This window comes from Lepisma saccharinum, chromosome 24, assembly GCF_977018435.1.
Source record: "Lepisma saccharinum chromosome 24, izLepSacc3.1, whole genome shotgun sequence".
In the NCBI taxonomy this organism is placed as follows: Eukaryota; Metazoa; Arthropoda; class Insecta; order Zygentoma; family Lepismatidae; genus Lepisma; species Lepisma saccharinum.
This window is the reverse complement of record NC_139252.1, coordinates 17,931,953-17,956,704: the sequence shown is the minus strand read 5'-3', so window position 1 is coordinate 17,956,704 and position 24,752 is coordinate 17,931,953. Positions and strand designations below refer to the sequence as shown.

At 38.8% G+C, this 24,752-nt stretch overlaps 1 protein-coding gene across 1 annotated transcript; it reads right to left on the bottom strand.

Moving 5' to 3' along the window:
- Window positions 1–2,075: 2,075 nt before the first annotated feature.
- On the bottom strand, window positions 2,076–2,720 carry LOC145978124 (zinc finger MYM-type protein 1-like). The gene has a single exon (XM_083110563.1). It carries the CDS (start codon window positions 2,718–2,720, stop codon window positions 2,076–2,078), a length of 645 nt encoding a protein of 214 aa, XP_082966689.1.
- Between the last annotated feature and the right edge of the window lie 22,032 nt (window positions 2,721–24,752).

Below are 24,752 nucleotides of genomic sequence, written 5' to 3'. Positions count from 1 at the left end.
CACAAGCTAGAAGAAACAGGGGCGGGATATTTTATGTTAATTACGGCAGCCTGTGTGCAGTTATAAGTTAATTATCAAAAGAGCGCTCTAATATAAGACAATACCACTTACAATATTCCCTAACACACAATCAACATACCAGGTAAGATCCTATTTGTCCTTTTATACCCAACAAAACACCTAGTTTTCTCATATATGGTGCTGACGGCGCCACCCAGCTCGAGATAGTTCCTTTGTTTACTAACAGATGGCGCCCAATGTCCTCCTCCGAAAATTTTCAATAAAAAAACTTAAAATGTCAAATATCTCGAAAACGGCAAGAGATAGAGCAAAAATGGCAATACCCCATGCTAGGTACCCCCTTGTCGATTTAGGTAATGTAGATTACGTATACCAAGTTTGGTGGTCCTAAGTCCTAAGTCCTAAGTCAAAAAATTTCCATTTTTTCTAGACTTCGTAACTTTCGAACGGATGGACGTTGGGTTTCTTGCGTTAAGCCTCGGCTGGATGTTGAAAGGAATCGCGATTTCGAGAGTGTCTTTAGTCCCTTTCAGTGGCGAAGCGTACAGTTGCTAGCAGGGTAGGCACAAAAGTGCGATATTAGTTGATTGCATCTGTAAAAGATGTAGGGGGGAGGGTATGTCATGGAGAGAAATTCAATCTTTCTACACCGCCTCATTACTTACCAGTAGTGTGACATAAGTTTTTGAAACCGGCCATCAGTAAAACAAATATGTCTGTTATTTCCTTTATATAGAGGTTATCATCTCCACCCGCCCACCAGATGCCGTCGATCTAGATTTTTGTTATTTTTTTTTTTTTACAATCCTCTAAGTGATTTATCTACACACCACCAGAAAGAATTACCAATCATGAAACATCGCGAAACCCAACGAATAGTGGTCGAGCCCTGTTGTTAATTCTTCACCACTTTTTCCTAAATATCTATTTATTTTGCAATTGAGGTGAAAAGGGAAAGAAGAAGAACCCCACAGTTCTCAGGTCAGTATGACGTTTGTGCCATAGGCAGACGACAGAATTTCACACTTCCAGGGAACGTACTACTGCTGCCAACTTAGTTTTTTGAGCAAGATTTTCTTGCACCGAAAAAAAGCTCTATTGTTATGTGTTTAGCATAACGTAAGGAATGGTTGTGGTTAAATGCAGCCTTGGCGTTGAAGATAAATGCATTTCTGACACCTGTATGTGCAAGTAAACAATCTATATTATGGTTATTTTCGTCTCATTTGTTCTGCTCTAGGTTAATGTAATCGTGACGATGAGGATGTATAGACAAAGGATTAAAGAGAATCGAGAAACATTGGCATGACTTGGATCACAATGAGGACTCGAACCTAGGACTCCTGGCTTCCTAGTGTGTTATGATGACCACTACGGGGTGGAAGCTTTCAAAACAAAGGAGCATTAGATAACCACTCTCATTCAGTGTGAATTGAATACAAACATCGCATTGTGGTTTGTTCTGGGATACCTTTATGTGATAATAGAACAGAGGATCCTTGTTTGCGGCCATACTATGATCGCAACATGACAGGTTATTATATATTATATTAACAGGTTATAATACATATTGTTGCTTGAGAGAATTAGTGTCCCCCATTTTTAGGCACGATTTAGTTGTTTTCTGCCAATCCGATGTGACAACACTGGCCTGTTCTGCCAGGCCTGAAAGGAACATGGCCCAAGGAAACCGTATTGCATTGTTTGTCCCAAACGCAAAAAAGTCTTCCCTTTCATTGTATTCTCAACGCCCTTTTCTCTTGTTATCTCTTCAGGGTAAAGGAAATGGCCTCCCACTTCGCTTCTGTGGGTTGCATAAAAAAAAGTCTGCCTGCAATATCTACTCGACGACATTGTTAACGTATTAAATAACGTTATTATTCTATTTCAACAACTGCTTATTTCTCTTTTCAAATTTTGTTGCCATGCACTGTTACTTGCAAAGGAAAATTTAATAATAGAGTTGAAAACATTTTAGGAATGAAATATCACATCACTAACGTGTTATAAGAAAGAAACATGAACGAACAAAAGTGGGTTTTACTTACCGATGATTACATCTTCCTGTATATTAGATCCATCCGTCTGTTCTTCTTCTCTGCGAACACATCAATAACCCTTTCCCGGAAGGCTGGATCGAAGGAGAGGTTTCCTAGTAGTTTCTTCTCTATCGCTAGGGATGCCAGAGAGCTAAGCCTGACGTTGGTCATTGTATTTCGCAGAAATGTTTTAATTCTTTTCAGTGCACTCATGCTGCGTTCACTCGATGCTGTGGTGACAGGAATGCACAGACACAATTGCAAAAGACGCAGTGTTTCCGGATAAACTTCTTGCAGACCATTGGATGTAATGTAATGCAATAGATCTGAAGGTGCAAGGTGTTTTTCTGGAGTTGCGTATATCACCATTAATTCCCTGCTGAGCAACTCTTTGTTGAAAAAAGGGTACTGTTGATGTAACTTTGAATACTTGTCCAACGGAAATTTTTCTTTGAAGCCAGGAAATTTTGTGTCATTAATCAACTCAACAAATTCTAATGATGACAGGTCTCCAAAACGTGTTTCCATTTGAACTATAATCACATCCAAAACTTCATATGCCAAAACTTTCAAAGTATATTTTTCTCTTTCTGTGAAATTTAGTTGACCCAATTTAGCACTTCCATCGAAACATTCATTAACGGTTTTCTCTGAGCGCATTTCTTTCAAGGCAGAGATGGTTAATGTCACTTCTGTATTGCATAGCATGACATCGGCAGTGCATTTCTGTTGCAAAACATTGAAAAGATTGTCTGTGAAAACAAATATCTTGCCGTACAAACAAAGTAGAAATAAAAATTCAGGGGTATTGAGCCGTGTAAGCAAACCAGTTGCACAATTAACAGTCTCTGGATCCCAGTTTTGGTCGTCTGTCTCGCGTATGTGATTAACAGCACGTTTCAATTCTGCCATATGTGTTGTTATAGTTTGTACTGCACGTGAATGATAGTTCCAGAGTGTTGGGCTTGGGTGTGGAAGTTGGAAACCCTGCTCTCTTAATAAAGCAGACCTCTTGGTCAATCTGCTGAAAAATGAATGAAAGCTGTCAGATCGGAAACGAAAAGTTTAATCCGTTTAATTGTTTTTGAGCCGTGCAATAACACTAAATTTAGTTGATGGGCGTAACAATGAATAAACAGAGCGTGGGGACATTCTTGTCTAACAAAATGCTGAACCCCTCCTCCAGCCCCGGCCATCACTGACGCCCCATCATACGTTTGACACACTAGCTTTTCTTTCACATCCCACTCATTTAAAACCTCCAGAACAACAGTTGATATCCCTCTTGCCGTTTTGTCTCGCGAGACGTCATGGAATCCTATAAATCTTTCCTGCACTGCGTCTCCCACGCAATACCGCAGAATAACGCTCAGCTGTGCTCTACAAGATACATCGGTTGTTTCGTCTACTTGTACAGAAATAAATTCTGCTTGAGACAGCTCTGATTTTATTCTTTCGTTTAGCACGAATGTCACACACTCAATTAAATCATTTTGGATGTCACTGCTGGTTCCCTTGAAAACTGAATCGGAGTCAAGATGCTCCCTCATCAGCTGTTCCTCTTGAGAAAGCAGGTTCAGAAGTTCGAGGTAATTCCCCTTGTTGAAAGACTCGTCGCCCTCGAAATGCCCCCTGAACGCGAGCTCTTGCTTACCGAGAAAGCACACCACTTGAACCAAACGACCAACTATTTTTCTGTTTGTTGATACCTTTTCATTATGTTTTAATATTTGTAGCCGAACACCTTCAGATAAAGCACATTCAATTCTCGGTGTGTTACCTAAGAAATGAAAACTTTCACTATTTCTGATGTGCTTTTCGGACGCCTGATGTTTCGTAGCTTTACGAGTAAAATTCTTAAGTGTCACTATACCTTTCTTTGCCCACTGATCTTCACCACCAAACAAAATACACACGAAGCAGTACATTCGTTCATTGTACCCCGTTAGCCACTTGTACTTCGAGTACCACTGGGTGCAAAATTTTCTTACCTTCTGCCCGTCTTGCTCCTGTAAAGCCAGCTTCGGCTTTGGTCTCCTCTCCTTTATAAGACACTTGTTTTCAAAGGAACGAATTTGAGAGCAGGAACTCAATTAAATCTAGCTGTTCAGTCCAATCAGGCATTTTCTTGCACAAATGTAAGCGCTGCACACAACACGAATCACAAACAAAGATATACCACCTCGAACACCGCGGGCCACGCTCCCTTGTAGCGTCACTGCAGGCCAAAATTTCACAGGCAGGGAGCAATCCAGGGAAATCCCCGTTCACGTTAGAAATACATTCTTCCATTTCCAGAGGAAGTAAAACTACTTTACAAATATCAGGCGTAACTAGAATTTTAATTCATATAACATGATATGAAGACTTCCTTTACAAATGTAATTTTTTTAGACTTTCTGTTTACGCTACAGTGTTGGGTGAATTGACAAGACCATCATCACTCTGACTAGAAAACGAAGTCAGAACTACAGTACTCCGTAATTTTCAATTTTACTTATTCCTGTCGAAGAAAGGAAGGAAAACTCAAGCTTCGTACAAAATATGAAGAATGTACAATGGAATACAATTATTCCTGCACCTAAACGGACTAATGTTTATAAAAATGCTAGTACACCATAAATTTCCAACCCTGGCGGAAATGCAGTGTTGCTGATATTCTATTCGCCATAGTGGGTAACACCGCGAGGCCGGCCTCAGGAGCACGTTATAAGCATACGTACAATACTCGTAAGATTAGACTTCCTGCATATACGACCATGCGACAGAATGTGAAGAGAAGAGGCCCCAGCAAATGTGCCTCAGTCTGTGGAAAGTCCGTATACTGGACAGGGTTAGAATGTTTTTGTAATTATCATAAATGAAAATTCCGAACTTTTGCATTACACTATATATGTTATCTTGAAATAAGCGAAGACAACTTTTAAAAGAGTAATTCTGTGGGTAGGTCCGGCCTCCTGGCCTCATAGGACGCTTCGCCACTGGTCCCTTTCCTAACAATAGTACGAAGAAGTGCGAGGGAGGCGTTGGCATCGCTGTCTACGAATTTCCCTCTGTCCGTATCAGACGACTTCCATCTTCGCTGCCGATTTTTTGCAACTGGTCTCACTTATCGCACCAAATTCAAACGCCTTCTTGGCCTAGCTCTGTATTTCGTCTTCTGAGGCCACGCCATGTTATATGTTTTCGTTGTTATAGTGTACATATGCTGAAAATTTAAACTAACAAGCCTCCCTAACCACGAAAGCATTCCACGCTTACGTCAGAAGCAGCGGCGTATACTCTGGGTCACCTAGGTAATCGGAGATGACCCGACTATAATTTTTAAAAAAAGTTGTTTTCTATTTCTTCCCAATATTCTTCCGAACCAATCTTTGATTCGCATATTTCTTTACTTCCAGCGCGCGAATGTTTTTCAAACGTTTGCCGCTGAATGTCCGAGAGGCTTTCAGCCACTTTCTCCAGCTGGTGGAATCTGGTGACGTCAGGGTGAGATTCCACCGGCTCCCTTTAAATCCCTTGACGGGAGGGGAAGGAAACACTGCTTCTCAGGCGCTGTTATTCCGTGGCAAGGGTAAGCTCCTTCTGGAGAGAGTCCATCGGTCGCACTCTCCACCCCAGAGCCTTTGCCGTTCCCTCTTCTGCCATTCTTCCCCGGTGGCCTTTGTATCGTAGGAGCTGTATTGTTTACGACAGGGAAATTTCTCAGGAAACAGAATTCTGGGTTTGCAAATTACGTACTGAAAAGGAAAGTAGAGAAAATACATCTGAAAGTGCGCGAGAAACAGGGAAATGTGAACAACATTTGCGAACCAATTCTATGTTAATTCTCATTTTACATTTGCTTCTGTCTTCCTGATATCTGCTATTTCAACAGATATTGTCATAGGAAAGAAAAAGCTTTAATATTGAAGATGACGGTAATTAAATAAATTAAAATTTTAACTAGAAATTCAAGAAATTACAGCGACCTCTGTGGCGGAGTTGTTGCCACAGCTCCCTACGACGTCAGAGCTCCAGGGTTCGAATACCGGGCTGGGCATGGGTGCTCTTTGTAAATGTCCCTTCATCAATTTCATATCATCACTCGTAGTGATTAGCCAAAAGTGGCAGAAAGCGACGTCAAATAACAATTTAATAAATCGATTAATGAAGTAATAAAACTATTTATATGCTTACTTTTATTCATTTTTGTATTTTAAAATGCGTGATTACTTTCTTTGTAGCCTTCAAAACCAGTGAGAGTATTTCTTTCACGGAAATGAATAATTTTTAAAAAGGAAAGCTATCAGAAATAAATTATATATATACGTACACACATATTAGGTAATTTAAGTTGTTTATCCCCCCTCTCTAGATTAATAATGATCATAATGATAAAAGATGTTTGAATGTAAAATATATAAACAAAAAACGCAATGATTCCAACTTATAGAACCTCGCGCATCGCAGGGAATATGAAGTCTGTGTCAAGCAGTAAGGAACCACAATAGAAGATTGGCGCAGGGAATTGAATGCGTGTTGTAGTGATTCGAGAATTTAATATTTGTTTAGCTGTTAGTGGTTTAGTATTCGTGCTAGTGCTGTGTTTAAAGTTAAAGGCAATGGATATAATATAATATTTTCGTGTGAAAATATTTGGAACGGGATCTTTTCCGGAGAAATTGCAAATAGTTAATGTAGGTAGGCCAGTAGAATCTCTTGTACCACAGGTCTTGAACTCAAACTTCCGTGTATAAAAACAAAAATCAGGAATGCACGAGTAACTGGGTACTGGGGTAACTTGAATTTTACACTTCAATTAATATTGAGGGTTTTTATTTCACTACCGAATTCCTTTCATATTCTTTGTTACAGGTTTTTTCTTATAGATTTATTATATTATCTTGCTTTATTGTTTGAAATTCTGAACGTAGATTAACTGCAAGTGCAATCACAACAATTATTCGACAGTGGTCGCAACAATAAGGTAACATTTTTCACACATACATTCGTAAATCCTGTATGAATGTTGAGGTAAATTTGGGCTTTGAGGAGGGAATGCTCGTGGTCACTGCCAGATGTGCTTGAAACATGTTTTCTTTTAACTGAACCATAGTCTCGAGAAAGTTTTTCCAACTTGGTTTGAGTTTGAGATCACCAGCCCCTTTGCGCTGTGAAGTCGCCTGTTTTAGGTTTGAAGGTCACAGGTGTCTTGGGTTCGAATCCTGGCCTGGGTATATATGTTTGTCCATTCATCAATTTCATCATGTCATCACCCATCCCCATCTACGCAAATTAGCCAAAAGTGGCACAAGAAGCGAAGTAAAATAAAGAAAATCAATCAATCAATATTTTAAATGGAGAGAATTTTCTCTTTGCTTGGAAATTTCAGGGACTTGAGTGAAAGATAATTTAAACGAAGACAGAAACTCATTGTACAATTATGTTCACATAAAGTAGCATACTCGTTTGAGATGAAACCAACCGTCGGAGGAGAAGAGCGACCAAACCCCGACTGCAAAGAACGGTGTGACAACGTCGCCTGGAGAGGAGAACGCAAGATCCAACGAGTATGTGGCAACGTCGCAGGAACCAGGCGGTTTAAGGAACGGGACATCGGAAGAACAAAGGGCAGTCCATCAGGAGACGAGAGACCCGCGCCTTATGGAAGCTACAGGGGGAGGGGGAGGGGTGGCCCGGCCCCCCCGCCTAGGAGCAGGTAGGCGAAGTTCCTGAAGGCAAGGACCGACCGACGGAGAGGGGGAAGAGGAAGATATCCAGAAGGACCAGGACGACGGGAGAGGAGGAGGTAAGGTCAATGACTTTGAGGGGGTTGAAAGTGGGGTCATAAACATTCTATTTTGGAACATTGAGGGTCTCAGGGGCAAACTCTCCAATCCCTCGTTTGTAAATTTTGTGAAAGGGTTTCATATTTCATGTATGGTGGAAACGTGGTTGCCAGCAGGCGAAGCGCCGCAAGCGATGGACAAATACTCTCTCCTGCAGGGCGCGCAAAGGTCGGGGAAGGGGGGGCGACACTCGGGAGGGATTCTTATTAACTTAGCTCATAATATCAGGAAGAACGTGGAAGAGATAGATACAGGTGTAATGGGGTTATTAGCGTCAAGGATAAATATTGGAAACTGGCATTTATATATAATAGTAGCCTACAGGCAACCGAAAAATTCAAAATTTCACTCAGAAAAATTCTTTGAGGACTTAACAAAATGCGTAGAGGATATAACAGATAGCGACCCAACAGCAGGCATTATAATATTAGGAGATATGAACGCCAGAATTGGAGACGAAGAAGTCATATCGGAAGGGGAAGGGGGAGGGGGGAGGGGAAGAAAAAGCAAGGATAAGACTATCAACACGGACGGCAGGCAGCTGTTACAAATGTGCGAAGCGATGAACCTAGAGATATTAAATGGGAAATATTTTGGAGATCGGGAGGGGGAATATACATTTGTAGCTCAATCGGGGAAAAGTGTCATTGATTATGCTATTTGTTCGAGGGAAATAATAGGGGAGCTGAGGGACTTCTATGTAGGAGACAGAATAGATTCGCACCACTTCCCAATCATATTGTCACTGAGATCAGAACCACATAAGGTGAGCATGGGAGAACAGAGTTCACAGAAAAAGGGAAAAGAGGTACAAACTAGAAAAATTCCGAAATTTAAATGGAACGAGGCGGAAAGGGAAAGGATGGGAGAAATCATGGGGGACGGGCTTACGTTGATGATGGCAGAGCAAATAGAGAGGGAAATGGAAAATGGGGAGGTGGAAAGAGCCGTAGACTTGCTGCAGCACACTATTACAAGAACAGGGAGGCACATGCGAGTGCACAAAATAAAACAACCAACGAAAAGAGGGTGGTACAACGGAAAATGCAGGGAAACAAAAAAGACTTTGCAAAAAGCACTGAGAGATTTTAGGATATTAAATAGTGAAAATAAAAGACAGCTGTATGTAGATCTCAGAAGAAAATATAAACAAATCATAGAACAGGCGAAGCAGCATTGGAAAGTAAAAAATACGGAGATGCTCGAAGCAGCAATGGAGACAAAAGACACTAGAGCGATATGGAGGGTGATAAAGAAGCTAAGGGGAAGTAAAGGGACCAACAGTACCATAGAGCCAAAAACATGGGATATATATTTTGCAGAACTATACAAAATACCAGAGGAGGAAGGGGGAAATAATGGCGTAAATGGAATTTTCCAACCAATCCTGGGGACACATATTCCTGTAGTAGTAGTACTTGTGCTATTATAAACCCAAGAAAGGAAGAGCTCCTCTCAAGCAGATTTACCTACACTTAAACCTAGCTCAACATGCCCATATGAGCTTTTTGCTCAAGTGTGGAACCCCCTCTAATCCAAGATTTTTGTAAAAATGCCCTCGGGAATTTCTCAGAAAGGAAGAGCTCTCCCCCAGCAGATTTGTTTACACTTAAACCTAGCTCAACATGAGCATTGCTCTAGTGTGGAACCCCCTCTAATCCAAGATTTTTGCTCGGAAAGAAAAAAAAGCCTCTTGCCCATACTTACAAAAGTTGCATTAGCCAGATTTTTGTCTATAAACTTGTCAACACCAGAAATTAAGCCAAGACACACACACATACACACCCATATACACACGTATTTACTTCCAATTTAAGTTCAATTGGACCTCAGCCTCAATCCAATATTAAAACAATGTAATATGCAGAGAACCTCTAGAATTGCTCCGTGACTCTCTCATTTCTTACATCATAAACATATGATTTTTCACCTATGAGAATAACACTACATATGGTGTCATCAGGTAAAGCCTCATGGAATTCACAGATAATTTTAATATTTGTCCTGTCATTCACCACAACCTGTTTCCTTTTTGAAGTGTTAATTACAAACATGGGTCTCTGTACCTTGAATTCATCTGGTGTGTAGTACATATCCGTATTGCCAATTGTGACCCTCTTGAAAGCCGAAAAAGCTTCATATAATTTAAGAAAATCATCCTTGGACATGTCTAAATTGTAATTTTCTCTAGGAAAGACCTCATTTCTGCCATTTTTAAGATATATGTTCTTGATGTTGCAGTTATCAAATTTGCTTGAATTTTTTTCCTGATTGTTGTGTCTTCCAGTCTGAAACAGTACCACTACAAAATCAGGCATGTCATATTGAATGCTGGAGAATGAATTTGTAGCATCAAACTCATAATATGTACCAGATGCGGGCTTCTGTACACATTGATATGTATAAAATTGCAGAGGAATTTGTGGATTTTTTATTATATCAGCTTTGTATTTAAGACCATAACTGGCTTCATACTCAACAACAGGGATTCTTAGCTCCATGGTCTGAATAATGCATTTGCCTGCATCTGGTAGGGTATTGGGCAGAGCTTCTCCTGTGGGGTTTATTGTACTGTACCTCATCAAAGCATTGTTATCATTTGCAGCTCTTCTAAATGTGATTCTTAACCCACCCTTCCACATAATTTCTTTGTAATCTGAGAAGAATCCTGGCAACAGGCGCATGGGGAACAGCACAGTGTGGTTCTTAGATAATATCTTATCACCAGCTTCAAATCCGCCTATTTTGTAGTATGAAGCCTCGGTTTTGGATAATTTCAGTGTGGCCAAAGCTGTGGAGGTAATGCCGGGATAATCCACTCTGTTTATAACAACACCGTGCTTTCTGATCTCAATTTCAGAGAACAGATGCGGCACAAAATTGTCTACAAGTCTTATATTTGAATTTGCCGGATAATCTGTACCATCGAGCTTTACAACATCAAATTTGATGTATAGATCTGCTCTGTGGGGGTGTATAAATCCATCCCCTACATCAAGATCAACCTCAATTTCTGTGTTGGGTTGATTTAAATTTGCAAATGTCCTCCTGTTTGGAGGGAATGATTGTAGCTCATAACTCTCAATATTTTCCATTGTATGTATTTTTATTTAAATGTTAATCTCTATGATTGCAGTTGTTGTGGCTCCAGCAAAATCAACTAATTCTTCTTTTTCGTTAGTGACCATCAATTCAATATAATCTATTCTGTTGTGGCACACAGGAAAATATAATGTTGGGGATGGATTGTAGATAATGGGCTCCATGAATTCAGAATTAGGCTTGAATGTTGCAATGATGCCTGTTTGTTTGTGAGTGCCTATGCCATTTGATTTGGTGATCATACCCTCGGCCACATTACAGTGAATATTCAGAGTCTCTATGGCTAAGAATTTAGGTATATTCATAGCAGTGTGTTTGATGCCTGCTTCAAGTTTTGTGTTGTTCTCAAAGCCTAACAGCTCTCCTATAGTACCCAGATTCACTGTTTCTGCAGCAGATACAATTTCTACTCTGTGAGTGACAGAATTTTGACTTAACACTACACCTCTGGGTAATTGAGCATTTAAAGTGGATAGATTATATTGCCCTGGAGTGATGACAATTTTTTCTTCCCCTACTGCAATTGTATTGTTGTGGTGTGTAATATTGGGGATCAGGTACATGCCATAAAATGCTCTGAGAGCTATTGTTTTGGGATACACTATGTCATCATGCAATTTGAGTTTCAATATTGAATTTTGGCTGGTGAGATGGAATACCCCCATGATGTTTTAAATACCACAAGGCCTTTTGAAAATCTTCAATTGATGGTTTATTTATTTGAGACATATATCTAAGAACAGATAAACACAAATGTCCACAATTAACATCTTTGAAGTTTTGAACACGGGCATTATTGTAATAAATATTAGCTGAATTTAGATATTTTATTAAATTTTCAGGTGGAACACCTCCAAATGAATCAAACACAAATGCCTTATTTTTTACATATTTAAGATAACAAATCCAGTGAGTGCCCTGATTTTTGAACTCATCCAAATTAACAATGCCACACTCTTTGTTGAGTGGTTGTTCTGGTAGAGAATCAGACATGTACACACCTCTAAAATGTTTGATGCCCAATGGCTTGATTAAAGCTTCAATATCTTGGTTTGTAAGCGGCTCTTGTTTTTTTTAAACTTATTCATGGCTCTCTTAACACCTTTGCCTTTTTTCTCCATTGCCAGGTTATGGCGCTTCTGCTCATCTAATTCTGCCCTATTCTTCTTGGCATCTATTACTGTTTTTGCTATGGCGGCTGAACCCCCAGCCAAGCTCCCAACAGCCCCGAGAGCAGCTAAGATGGCCGGGATAGTAAATATAAATCCACCCACATGTGATTTTTTTCTTGATTGCTGTAATTTTTTTAATTGGGGGGTACTAAGTAACAATTTCATACCATGCCCCTTTGCAATACAAGAATTTTTTTTCTTGCGCTGCTTTTTGGTTAAAAGACTGTCAATAGTTTTAAGAGATTTGAGACCTGCATAAGGTATTTGATACATAACACCCTTGGCCTTCATTGTAGGTTTATTATATACATATTCACAACCCCCACCCCAGTTTTTGTTTGGTGCTCATAGCTATGGTGGTTCCCAATGCTGCTATTTTTTCACTCAAAGAAGCATCTTTGCTTACAAATCTACCAAATGCAGCCTCTTCTAATTTCTTATCTGCAACATGTCTCTTGTCAAGATCAGAATGTGTGTTGTATGCAATATCATGGTCTCTACAAGCAGCATCTAGGGGATTAACACCAGGATCCCCTCTGTTTAATCTATGATCCAATTTTGTGCCTGGACCACAATACTGATAGCCTGGAATATGCAGTTCAAATGGCAGCTTGTTTATAATGTCATTAACAAGGCCCCGACCCTCAGAAATATTCCAAAATTTAGGTGGTAGAGTATTAATAATTTTTATGAGATATCCAATCCCCTTAGTGTCATTCACTATAAAATTAGACAATTTGGTGCTTATCATGTCCATAATTCCAACCTTTTCATTGTAAAAATTGTTGTTGCCAGCATTTTCCTCCCCAGCTATCACCAATAACCTATCTACAAGTTTCCTGACATCATCAACCCACACAAATTCTTTAGGCAGGGTGTAGTATTGTTTGATTCCACTGCCAGTCTTGATTTGTGACCATATGGGCTTGATTAAATTATTGTATTTTGCCCCACTGCTCGACTTAACCCTTTTTTGTGTGGGATCATTGTTCTGGTATAGAGCATCTGATTTTATTAATATTTCTTTGTAATCCTCATAATCTTGATCTGTATAGTTGCCAGGCCTTTTCCTGGTCATGAGTTCCCACAATCCAGGTGTGCCGGTGTATTTAACAAAAGCACCTTTTTCTCCGAGACGAGATTCTGAATATACAATTATATCATCTCCCATAAACGTTACTCTGAAATTGCCAATTCTATGTATGATGCTGCCATCAAGCTCTGTGTCAGCATATAAGCCAAACACCTCATCTTTATTGTCTTTAGGTGTGGTTAAATATTTTTGAGCAAGAAGACCCAATTCAATAGGATCCTGACTAGCCTCAATTCTTCTAGGAGCAATAGGACTAGGTGTATGAATACTTGAAAGTGGGGTGAATGGATAATCTAATATGTTTCTTGCAGCTACAGGTACAAGCTCTGTGAGCAAATTTTGATTTTGCTCTGTAACAGTTTTGATATTTTTACCTAAATTATTAATAGCATCAATTACAGGCTGTTCTGTTTGTTTGTGTTTTTCATAAATTCCTCGGTTCTCTGATTTCCATCCCTTAAATCTTTTTACAAGATAATCTCTTAATTTAAGATCATCAATGATTGGCCTTTTCATGTTTATTTATATACGTCTCTACGTCTAGAAAATTGTTAATTTTATTTCTGTATTTGCCACTATTGGGTGTTCTTGTCATATCAATTGTGACAAACCCATAACTGTCCTGGCTCCAGCACCTGCTGCAAAATATGGAAAAATCATTGTAGCTCAGGTCCCCACCTACATATTCATCATGTATGTGTTTGAGGTTGGTATGGTCTTGATGAAACACACATATAAAATTGCTGTTGTCCCGGATCAGTTGCTTGGGTATTTTTGAAAAAGTCTGTGCCAGGTAGAAACAATCAATGTTTTTGTGCCGGCCCTGTGTAAAGAAATTCCTAACCTTGTTTTGATTATCCAGTATAATGTCATCAAACACAACAACAGAATTATCGAGACAGTCATCAAGTGGCTTAACATCTGGTTCAAAAGTGGCTATATCCAGTCCATCATATAGCTTCATCAGCTGCTGATATTTTAATTGTTCCAAGCTCTTAGAGAAGATATACAAGTGCCTGTTTTTCCAGTCTAACCAGTTGGGTGCCAATAAAAAATTATCAACTAATAGTGTAGTTTTACCACAAGCAGATGGCCCAACAATAAGTCACCTAATATTATCAGGTAACAAGTTGCCATTTCTCTTATTCTGCTGTTCAGGTTCTGGCAGCCTTTTTATAACATCCCAGGTGTTCATATTATCACTTTGTTTGCATCGATCCAGCTGTTTTCCGGATGACCCAGCCATTTGACAAGTAACCTGTTGCCTTTTCTGCGGATGATTTTTTCTATGAGATATGTGTCAGGCTGTTTAGTTTTGCTGAGCTCTTGTTCATAGAACCTGCCTTTGAGAATTTCTCCTCGGTGATCCTTTATTATATATGTGTTAAGGGTCCCAGGTTTAACTTGAACCACTGTAAATAATTCAGTGCTCCAGTTTCTTGTAAAGCCTCTCTTGAATAAGTGCTTATATTTGCTTATTCTTACTTGATCCCCAATCTTGTATCTGGCCTTTCTTGTTGTTGGCTGGTATCTAGGATAATAAACAGTGCTGATCAATTTTTGCTCATCAGATGAAGTTACTTCAGAGGGTTTCATGTTGATTGTGGAATGGACCGAGTTGTTATATTTATGTAGAAGTTCTGGAAGAATATTAATCCATTTATAATTACCCTGCAGTGTAAATTGTTTATACATAAGATTTTTTAAGGTTCTGTTGAATCTCTCTACAATTGAGGCTTTGAGATCACTGTAACTCGAATAATGTTTTATTGCCTGGCTTTTAATAAATTGTTGAAACACTGAATTATAAAATTCTTTGCCATTATCTGTTTCAAATAGCGCGGTGATCTTCCACTCTGATTGATGATTGTTCTGATGGCTTCTGTAACACATTTTCCAGTCTTGGATTTGAGTGGCACAGCCCAGGCAAATTTGGAAAATGTATCTATTACAGTGAGTAGATACTTGTAGCCCTTGTTGATTTTGTCTAAGTTTTTCAACTGTCCACTTGCCATTTCAATCAAGTCGCTTTGCCATAAATCATCTATGCCCTTTGTGACTACTGGGAGTCTCTTAAAATTATGTCTGGCTTGTCTGTGTAATTCATCAACAATAATTTTTCTAGACATAATATGTAAACAAGAATATTGCAACTATAGGGTGTTCAGCAGCTGAGACTGCAGGATTTTCTAAATATAATTTGTCCCCTATCTGTATTTTAAATTCCAAAGTGCCATCATCTTCAGTATAGGCTGTTTCCAATGTATTGGGATCTGTAAAATCCTCCAATTCTACACTGGTGATTTTCACTTTGTTCTCAGCATTTGTTATTGATAAGGTGGGGTAGTGGTGTGCCTGTGGTTGAAGCCAATATTTGATCTTGATTGGTCTCAATGTGCCCCCAACAAAAAATTGGTAATAAAATTGTGCAGGGGACAGCATATATATTTTGCCTCCTGGTGTAAATGGAGAATCATATTCTTTGTTGGGGATGCTGTACAATTCAAGAATTACTGAATGTTTTGGATTCTCGATTATGCCTGTTATTTCTTTTTCTGCTGTGAGCAATCTGCTTGTTACAGATTCAAGGTGCTCATTGATGGTCCTAACAATCTCATCGTGCCCCGGCTTGATTCTTATGTCCACAGCAAGTTTTTTGTATTGTTGCACAATTTCTTGGAGCTGGGTGGCAAAAACAGACAGAGCATTTGCTTGATTGGATTCCATGGTCCCTAGCTGTTGCTTGATATTAGCTACAATTTGTTGCAAATTTTCAACAACTGCCAATTTTGAATTTTGAGCTGTAAGATCATGGACCTGTCTTCTGATATCCTCAAATAGGGCATGCAGTTCATTAATATGTTGATTGGTTGGAAGAGTGGCCACTGTCTGAGTGAGTTGTTTGATCTCTGCCTGGATATTCTTGATATCTTCTGATTTCAATATCCTATTCACTGCTCTCTTAATATTTTTAAGTTCCTGTGATGTAGGCAGATTTGATACTGTATTTTGCAAAGATTCAAGTGCCAATTTTACATTGTGTAATTCAGAAGCATCGGCCACATTTTGCATAGCATTTTGGAGCAGGGCTATATCTGCCTGAGAGGGTGTGGATTGTTGTAAAATTTCAAGTTTTGTTTGGATATCATCTATCAAGTGATGAAAATGAGATAGTTCAGATTCAGTGTTGAGGTTTTCAAGCTTTGTGATTTGTTGCTGGACACTGACAAGTGTATCTACAATCCCAGGCAATCGGGATTCTAGTACATTTGTCAAATCACTTTGCACTGCTGCTATTGTACCTTCAAGATGGGTTATGGAACTTTGAATTTTCCCAAAATCTTCATATGTTTCAAGTTGCAGCTTAATATTTGCTACACTCCGAGTTATTGCATTCAAAGCATCGGAAGATGGCAAGTTGTTCATAAAATTTTCAAGTGTCTCAATTTTTTCTTTAACCTCGGCTATGGCATTGTTCAGAGGGTCCAGATTAGGTATTTGGAGTGACTGAATCTGTTCTTTTAGAGTGGAAATCACTAGATCAAAATCTTCTTGTGATTTTATGCTTTTGACAATTGTTTGGAGCTGTGCCTGGACATTATTTATCTGCTCTTCTAATTGCTGTTTCAATTGCTCAGAGTTGTTAGCCTGGGTCTTAAATTTGGCTTGAAGAGCTGCTACAGCTTCTTCTAAACTTTGAAAATTATCCAATGTAGCCAGATCAGTATATTTCTGAAGCAGCAATTTGAGTTCAGAATCAATTTTAAGAAGAGGGTCCATGCATTGTGATTGTAAATTTGTAATTTCTAATTGAAGACTGGCATTGAGTGTTGTTTGTAAAGCTTGTAAATCACTTCTTAATTTCTTGACTCTGACATCAAGCATCAGAATCTCATCACTGTGATCTTCATGTCTTGTATGGCCAAAAATATCATTAGGCATTTTGTTTAGTAGTTATTTATTATAGAGTATCTGATTCTTAATTCTATAAAAAAGGGTATAAGCTTGTCATAAGATCCAGGGACCTCAATATATAAGCAGTCACCAGCAGAAACAGTATAAACAGTGCCAGAAACCATGTTTGAGTGCTTAATTCTATAAATATTTCTCCCTACTGAAATCTTGACATCACCCTCAGGGGTTGTAATAAATTGCAATTGCCCACCCACAGGTAATTGGTAATGATTTAAATTATTGTTAAATATGTACAATATTTTGCCTGTTTCATCATCAATATCTGTAAGTATGCTGTTCAGGTGAATAATTAACAAGCCACTCAGTTTAGACAGCATATCAGAAGAGGGTTGTGGTGTTGGCAGGTCCATAATACCCTGTTTTTTGAACCCAAATAAGTTCATAGGCATGTTTATTTATTTCAAATCATGCTCTGGAATTGGGCATTGATTGCCATTTTTCAAATCACAATGCCCCCATGGTAGAGTATGTATGCCACATGATAAAATGCATCTCTTATCATCATGTGGGTCCAGAGCCACTTTTTTTTACAACATTTGAAGTCAATAAGTGATCCACACTCTGAATTCTGGATTCTGATGTTTTGATTAAGCTCTGGGATTTGATGCAATTTTTGTAATCTTCAAATTGGAGCTCTTTTTCCACAGCTACTTTGCCAATACCCTTGGCTTTTTTGACAACAGCACTACATGTTTTAAAACTGTACGTCTTGGCACTTAACCCAGCAAATTCCACAATAACATCACCAAGTGTCTCATCTTTTAACTTGCCGGGTACCTTTTTGTTGTGGGGTTGAATATTCAAATGGCCTGGCAATTCACTGGTGTCAAAATATTTAAACAATTCAGGCTGTGCCATATCTTGATAAACATCTTCTGTTTGAATATCAAGAACAAAACTATCCGTGTCCATGTATATCAGTTTTACTCTATCACCATAAAAAGGTTTGAACACATCATAATACAATGTTAACATGTGTAATTTGGACAAATCCAATATTGCAGCCCCTACATAAATAGGTTTATCAAACTTAATCTTTGTTTTTTTCATGTTGAAAAGTGCCATATCTTCACCATAAATTCTTCTGTAGTTGAAATTAGGCTTTGCAACCAATTTTTTGCTCAGACTGGGGTCAGTAATTATTTTAACATCGGTATGTTTTCTGACATTTTCAATTGTTTTGCCATATACAGAATTAACCATCAATTTAAACAAGCTCTTATCAAATTGGCTCTTTGCAGATGTTCGAAGCTCCGTGTTTGTATCAATGTATGGTTTCAACCATTCTGAGTGCCTGAACCTCAAAACTTTGCCAAGTTTGGTCACTTGGACACCATGTTTCATCAGGAACTGGAGGTACTTGTAATGTATGACATAGCCCTGTTTTGACTTCAGTGTCATCATGAGCTTCTTCTGTTTAGAGCCAGGTGAGCACTGAACCTCGGGAATTGGGGGCAGATCAGAAAATTTCTTATGTAAATAATCTGGAATTGTCAGATCAACCTCTAAGAACAGGCCATAGTTACTGTCATCAAAATCCTGAAGATCTTCAATATTGAAATCTTCGACCCATTCAAGCCCTGCATATGGCAGTTTTTGCATCATGGCATGACCATAGAGGCTGTTTGCATCTACATACGCTATATAATTTGATGGCAATTCTGGATTATAATCAGGCATATATTTGTTATTTGCTCTGGCATATCTCTGAGAACATTGCACCATCCCTCCTCTTATACCTTGCTCCATAAACAAGTACATATCTTGATCTTGGATCAGATCCAATTGCTTTTTGGTGTTTAAAAACATTGCAGCCCATGCTAGGCCCGGGGCACTGAAAAAATACACTGGATCCAGTCCATAATTTTGCATACAAGATTTTCTGAATGCCTGCATTATATCAGCGAAGATGGTCACATCAAGTTTCAAATATGCCATGTGATAATTACCAAATCTCTTGCATTTTAAATTGTTCCACGTCAATTGGGCATGGTGATAATCTTCATCTGTGATTCCAGATCCTCTGATTTTGCTGTAAAACTCATGTTGTGGTGGCAGGGAGCACTCATCAAATTTAGAAAAATCTTTAACATAGTCATATGGATATACACCCTTCCGCCTAATTAATTTCAGGTCCTGATTTGGAAACAATGCACGTGTGATTTTGAATTGATCATCAGATAATTGAGAGGCTAGTGTATCCAGGCTAGCAGATAAAAATCTGTAAGAATCAAGAAATCTCATGTGAATAGGAACACCATTAACTTTAATTGTTTTGCTAATAGATATATATTTCTCATCATTTTCAGCTAAAATATTTAAATTCTGCTTCTCAAACCCCTCGTATCTGATCAGATGATGGAAATCATAATTGGATGCTCCATGGCAAAATATGGGGATAAATCTTGGTCTCTTGATCTTAATATTACAGCTATTACACAGGGCCATTAAGAATTTACCATCTGTATGAGAATGGTGTTTCACCTTGATATTTGTATCTGAAAATTCACAATCACATACCGGGCATTTTTCTGCATTGTTGAAATCTTCAATCTGATCCTCTGTTAAAGGCAACATGGGTTTTGATTTTAATAAGATGTTAGATGCTATGTCACGGCACTCATTTTCTATTTTAAGTGCAAATATTTTGATGGCATCTGGCCCCATGTATGAATATTCTTTGGTAACAACACCATCCTGTACAACCACATAACAAAAGCTGGAAGGTTCATGTAGCTGGTATGGTGTAATAGAAGATTCTTCAGGGTCTGGATTGCAGAATGCAAGAGGTTTGAGGATTGATTCAAAATCACAGAGAATATATGCTGGGTGTTCCATCAAGGCTTCAAACTTTTTGAATTTGCAATTCTCACTTGGATTGGGCATCACCATATGAACAGGTTTATGATTGCCACAGTATTTCAGATGCTCAATTAACCTGTTTTTTGCAATTTCTGCATTTTTTTCCGGAACCCCATTCACTGTTTTTCTACCATCAAATACACTTAAACATCTTCTGCACAACTTGAATATTCTATTGGTTTTGTCTAGTTGTGTTCTCACTAAAGCTTCAAGATTATGTATCAGAGTGTAATGATATGTGCCATCCTCTTCAATTAAGAGCAAATCAATTAGAATAGCAGATTCATCATCAATTGCACTGATTCTGAGAGGTTCTATCGGGCAATTGCCAGTGGAACAAGTAAATACATTAATAGATAATTGTTTGCCATTGATATCCCGGGCCTTTTTTTCAAATTTATCAATATTCTGAACAGACATTGGATATTCTAAACCCTTTATTGCATCGTCAAAATCATGTTCATGTTGTTTATAACAACTTATTCTCTCAGGATGCCTTGAAACTGGAAACAAGGCAGCTAATATACACCACAAAAAGCATTTCTGGTCGGTATTTTCTATATTAACCACGGCTCTTTTGTTTTTAATATTGTCAGGTAATGGCAAATATGTAGAACCTTGTAATGGGCTGAATTCAGAAATATTAACATAGAGCTTGTGAGGAGAGCCGCATAGGCTCCATCCAGATTCTTTTGCCGCAAATTCAGAGTGTTTAATATTCAATTGATCTATCAATCTGTTTATTATTGTGTCCAAATTTGCATTTGAATATACCGGTACAGTTTCTGTTATGTGGGGCTGTGTAAATTTTGTGCCATTTGGCTTCTTATATTGCGTATACAATTTGAGGGACAACTTATAAGAGCCATTTTGTGCATTTAGAATTGCCTGCACATCAGGTTTTTTTCTGTTCAAAAAATTGTTAATACCACATCTTGGCTCTGATTTAAAATAGTGATCCCTAAGTTGGGCATTAAAACTGCTATGGATAAGTGATGCATAGCGTGGCTGCTTTGCTGCTCTGGCATTAAGAGGTGCTTCATGCTTTCTTTTCAGACCAGATGTAGATGGTTGTGGGGGCAATATTGATGACTGTGCAAAACAAGTATTTTTATGTATATATGTGAAGTATTGCATGTTATATTTTCTTTTGCATTTGGGGCATATTTTTGTGGGAGCTCTGCTTTTGTCTGGGTTACAAATCTTTTGGTGTCTGGCCCAATTAGAGCTAAATATATTTTTATTGCACTGATTGCAATATTTTTGATTCGGCATTTTTGTTGTTGGTTTATTATATATATTTTCCCGGGCTTCAATTCAAAACTCTATGCTGGATCAGTTGGGTTCAGCACTGTACTTTGTGTGTGTGTATGTGTGTATGTGTGTGTTAATATTTCTCGCTTTGGTATTTATATAAAATTTCCTGGGTTTTTAAATCAAATTTTTATGCCTATTATGACAGGTTGTAAGGCCAATAGCCCACAAGTGGAAAAATATTGATTCACACTGACCTAGCGCAAATGCCTGCACGAACATGCATATCTTGAATAGCAATAACCTTGTTATGTATTAATTTTTGTATAACAAGCTGGGGCAAATATAAGCCTGACCCTAAATAAGAGTAGATTACAACAAATATCAGATTTTATATTGTTCAATATGAATATTTAAACCAAATAGGTCTGTAAGTATGAGGAGCACTGTTAACAACACATCTGTTCTCCCCTGCCACTCTCACAACACTGACTGATGCAATAATTGCACGCAGAGCTTCAATGCTCGGGAATTTCTGTAACTAGTGGCGCTGGGGAGAACATGTAAAACAAAAATCAATACCAGCGCCACTAGTTACAGAAATTCCCGAGCATTGCATCAGTCAGTGTTGTGAGAGTGACTGAGGTCCAATTGAACTTAAATTGGAAGTAAATACGTGTGTATATGGGTGTGTATGTGTGTGTGTCTTGGCTTAATTTCTGGTGTTGACAAGTTTATAAACAAAAATCTGGCTAATGCAACTTTTGTAAGTATAGGCAAGAGGCTTTTTTTCTTTCCGAGCAAAAATCTTGGATTAGAGGGGGTTCCACACTAGAGCAATGCTCATGTTGAGCTAGGTTTAAGTGTAAACAAATCTGCTGGGGGAGAGCTCTTCCTTTCTGAGAAATTCCCGAGGGCATTTTTACAAAAATCTTGGATTAGAGGGGGTTCCACACTTGAGCAAAAAGCTCATATGGGCATGTTGAGCTAGGTTTAAGTGTAGGTAAATCTGCTTGAGAGGAGCTCTTCCTTTCTTGGGTTTATAATAGCACAAGTACTACTACTTCCTGTCCTAGACAATGAAATAACGGAGACGGATGTCAGACGAGCAATACAAAACTTGAAAAGCGGGAAGGCTGAAGGGGCGGATGGAATTTTGGGGGAAATGGTAAAAACAGGACTACAAAGGCCCAATATGGTGGGAGTAGCTACACGTTTGTTTAATAGTATGTACAACAGGGGATTATTCCCCGAGTGCTGGAGCCAGTCTATCATCTGTCCCATTTACAAAGGAAAGGGGGATATGGACAATCCAAACAACTATAGGGGGGTCTCGTTGCTTCCAGTCTTAAGTAAAGTCTACACGAGCATACTGTACTGGAAAATTAAAAAATGGACTGACATATTTGACAAAATAACGCCATTACAAACCGGATTTAGAGATAAAAGCACCACGTTGGACAATATATTTACACTCCAAACATTGATGGAAGAAAAACTGAAGAAAAAGAGAGGGAAGCTATATACCTGTTTTGTCGACTTCCAAAAGGCATTCGATACTGTAAATAGAGAAAAACTTTGGGACAAACTGTGGGAAATGGGAATGTCGGCCATGATGATAAACGCAATAAAGGCAATATATTCAAAAGTCGAATTCTGTGTACGGTGTCAAGTGGATACCGTGACAGAGAAACGAAAATCGGAAGCGGGGGTAAAGCAAGGATGTGTTCTGTCACCCCTGCTCTTCACTCTCTATATAAATGATATAGTGGCATATATAGATGGTGAACAAGCCGACACCCCCAAGGTCGGGACGACAAGGGTACCGGCGCTCTTGTTCGCAGATGATGTGGTTCTGATCTCAGAGACAAATGGCGGCCTACAAAGGGCTCTGGACGTTTTGGAAAGATACAGCAGAGAATCCAAACTGCAAGTAAATCTGACAAAAACAAAAATTATGGTGTTCAAGAACGGATATGTATATGGAAAAGACAAAAGGTGGACTTTCAGAGGGCAAGAATTAGAAAGGGTAAAAAGAATAAAATACTTGGGATTAGTTCTCACTATGGCAGGGACGTGGACAAGACATATGCAAACGGTACAAGGAAAGGCTGGGGCAATAACAAATGAAATAATGCGGACAGTATGGAAATTGGAGAAATACGATATACATTTTGTGGAAAAACTGTATCGTACATTATTAATAGGGTCAATAGGGTACGGGAGGGAGATATGGGGAGCAAAGGGGGGCGATGCACTAAACAGAATCCAATGCACATTTTACAAGAGGGCTTTGCATATCAGCATGGGCACTGCAAACTGCGGCGTACTACGGGAACTTGGATTGGTAAGGGAGAAAACATGGGGTATGTTGAGAAGGGTTAAATACTGGGCGACATTAATATCGAGAAGGGAGAACTCGGTAAAAGGGCAAGCGCTGATGGAACAGGTACAAGGAGAGGAAATGGGAACATGGGCGAAAGAGATCAGAGGTAAACTATACGAAATTGGACTGGGATGGATCTGGGAGGGGGAACACGTCGACCAGGGGACATTGCAATTAGTGAAACAAAGATTAGAGGATATAGATAGGCAGGAAATAATAGCGGAATGTGAAACCAAGAGATCGCTCGAACTCCAAAGAAGGGGACCGCGGGAATGGGGACAAGTACCGTACATCAAGAAGGTGAGCATGGTGGCAAGAAAGGGGTTGGCATGGATGAGGCTAGGGGGATGGAGACACAACACAGTAAAAAATGAGGAAGGGATATATAAATGCGTATTATGCAATGGTGATGATGGGACAGAACATTTATTCCTATGTCAGGACACGCGCGTTCTGCAGGAGGAGAAGCTACGCAACATCAGCTTAGAAACTATGTTCAAATCAATCGTAGTGCAAAGAAACATGGAACTATTGGAAAAAGTGGGGGTATATTTACAAACAGTTAGGGGGAAAAGAAGTGTTGCACAGAGACGGGATAAGGAAGAAGAATAGTGTTAGTTTAAGTGAGAACAGTTAAAACTACCAGAACTGCTATTTAACATCTATACGGAATGTAATGGAAAGTGTAGTCTGTAAGGAAAAATCATAGTTGTGTAATACAAATAGATGTAGTGCGCACAGCCGATGGCTCGCACATGAGATAAGCAATAAAATACATAGTTCATTGCCTTGTTTGAACTAGTAAAAATGTCCACAACACGCAGGAAATTTTCTGAATTGATAAGACATAGAAAACGGTTACAGGAAAGCTCTGCTTTGTAAGTATTAATGCCATACAGTACAGTCTAACGGTAAGTAAAAATTACTGAAAAATTGTTTGAAAAACTCAATATGCAATTAACTATGGCAAAAATAACTATCTCAATTCATTCACTTGCGACACTTTATTTCGAAGCA

Bases quoted from the DNA above. Each gene is read 5' to 3' on its own strand.
- LOC145978124 (XM_083110563.1), bottom strand. From the start codon at position 2,720: ATGCGCTCAGAGAAAACCGTTAATGAATGTTTCGATGGAAGTGCTAAA.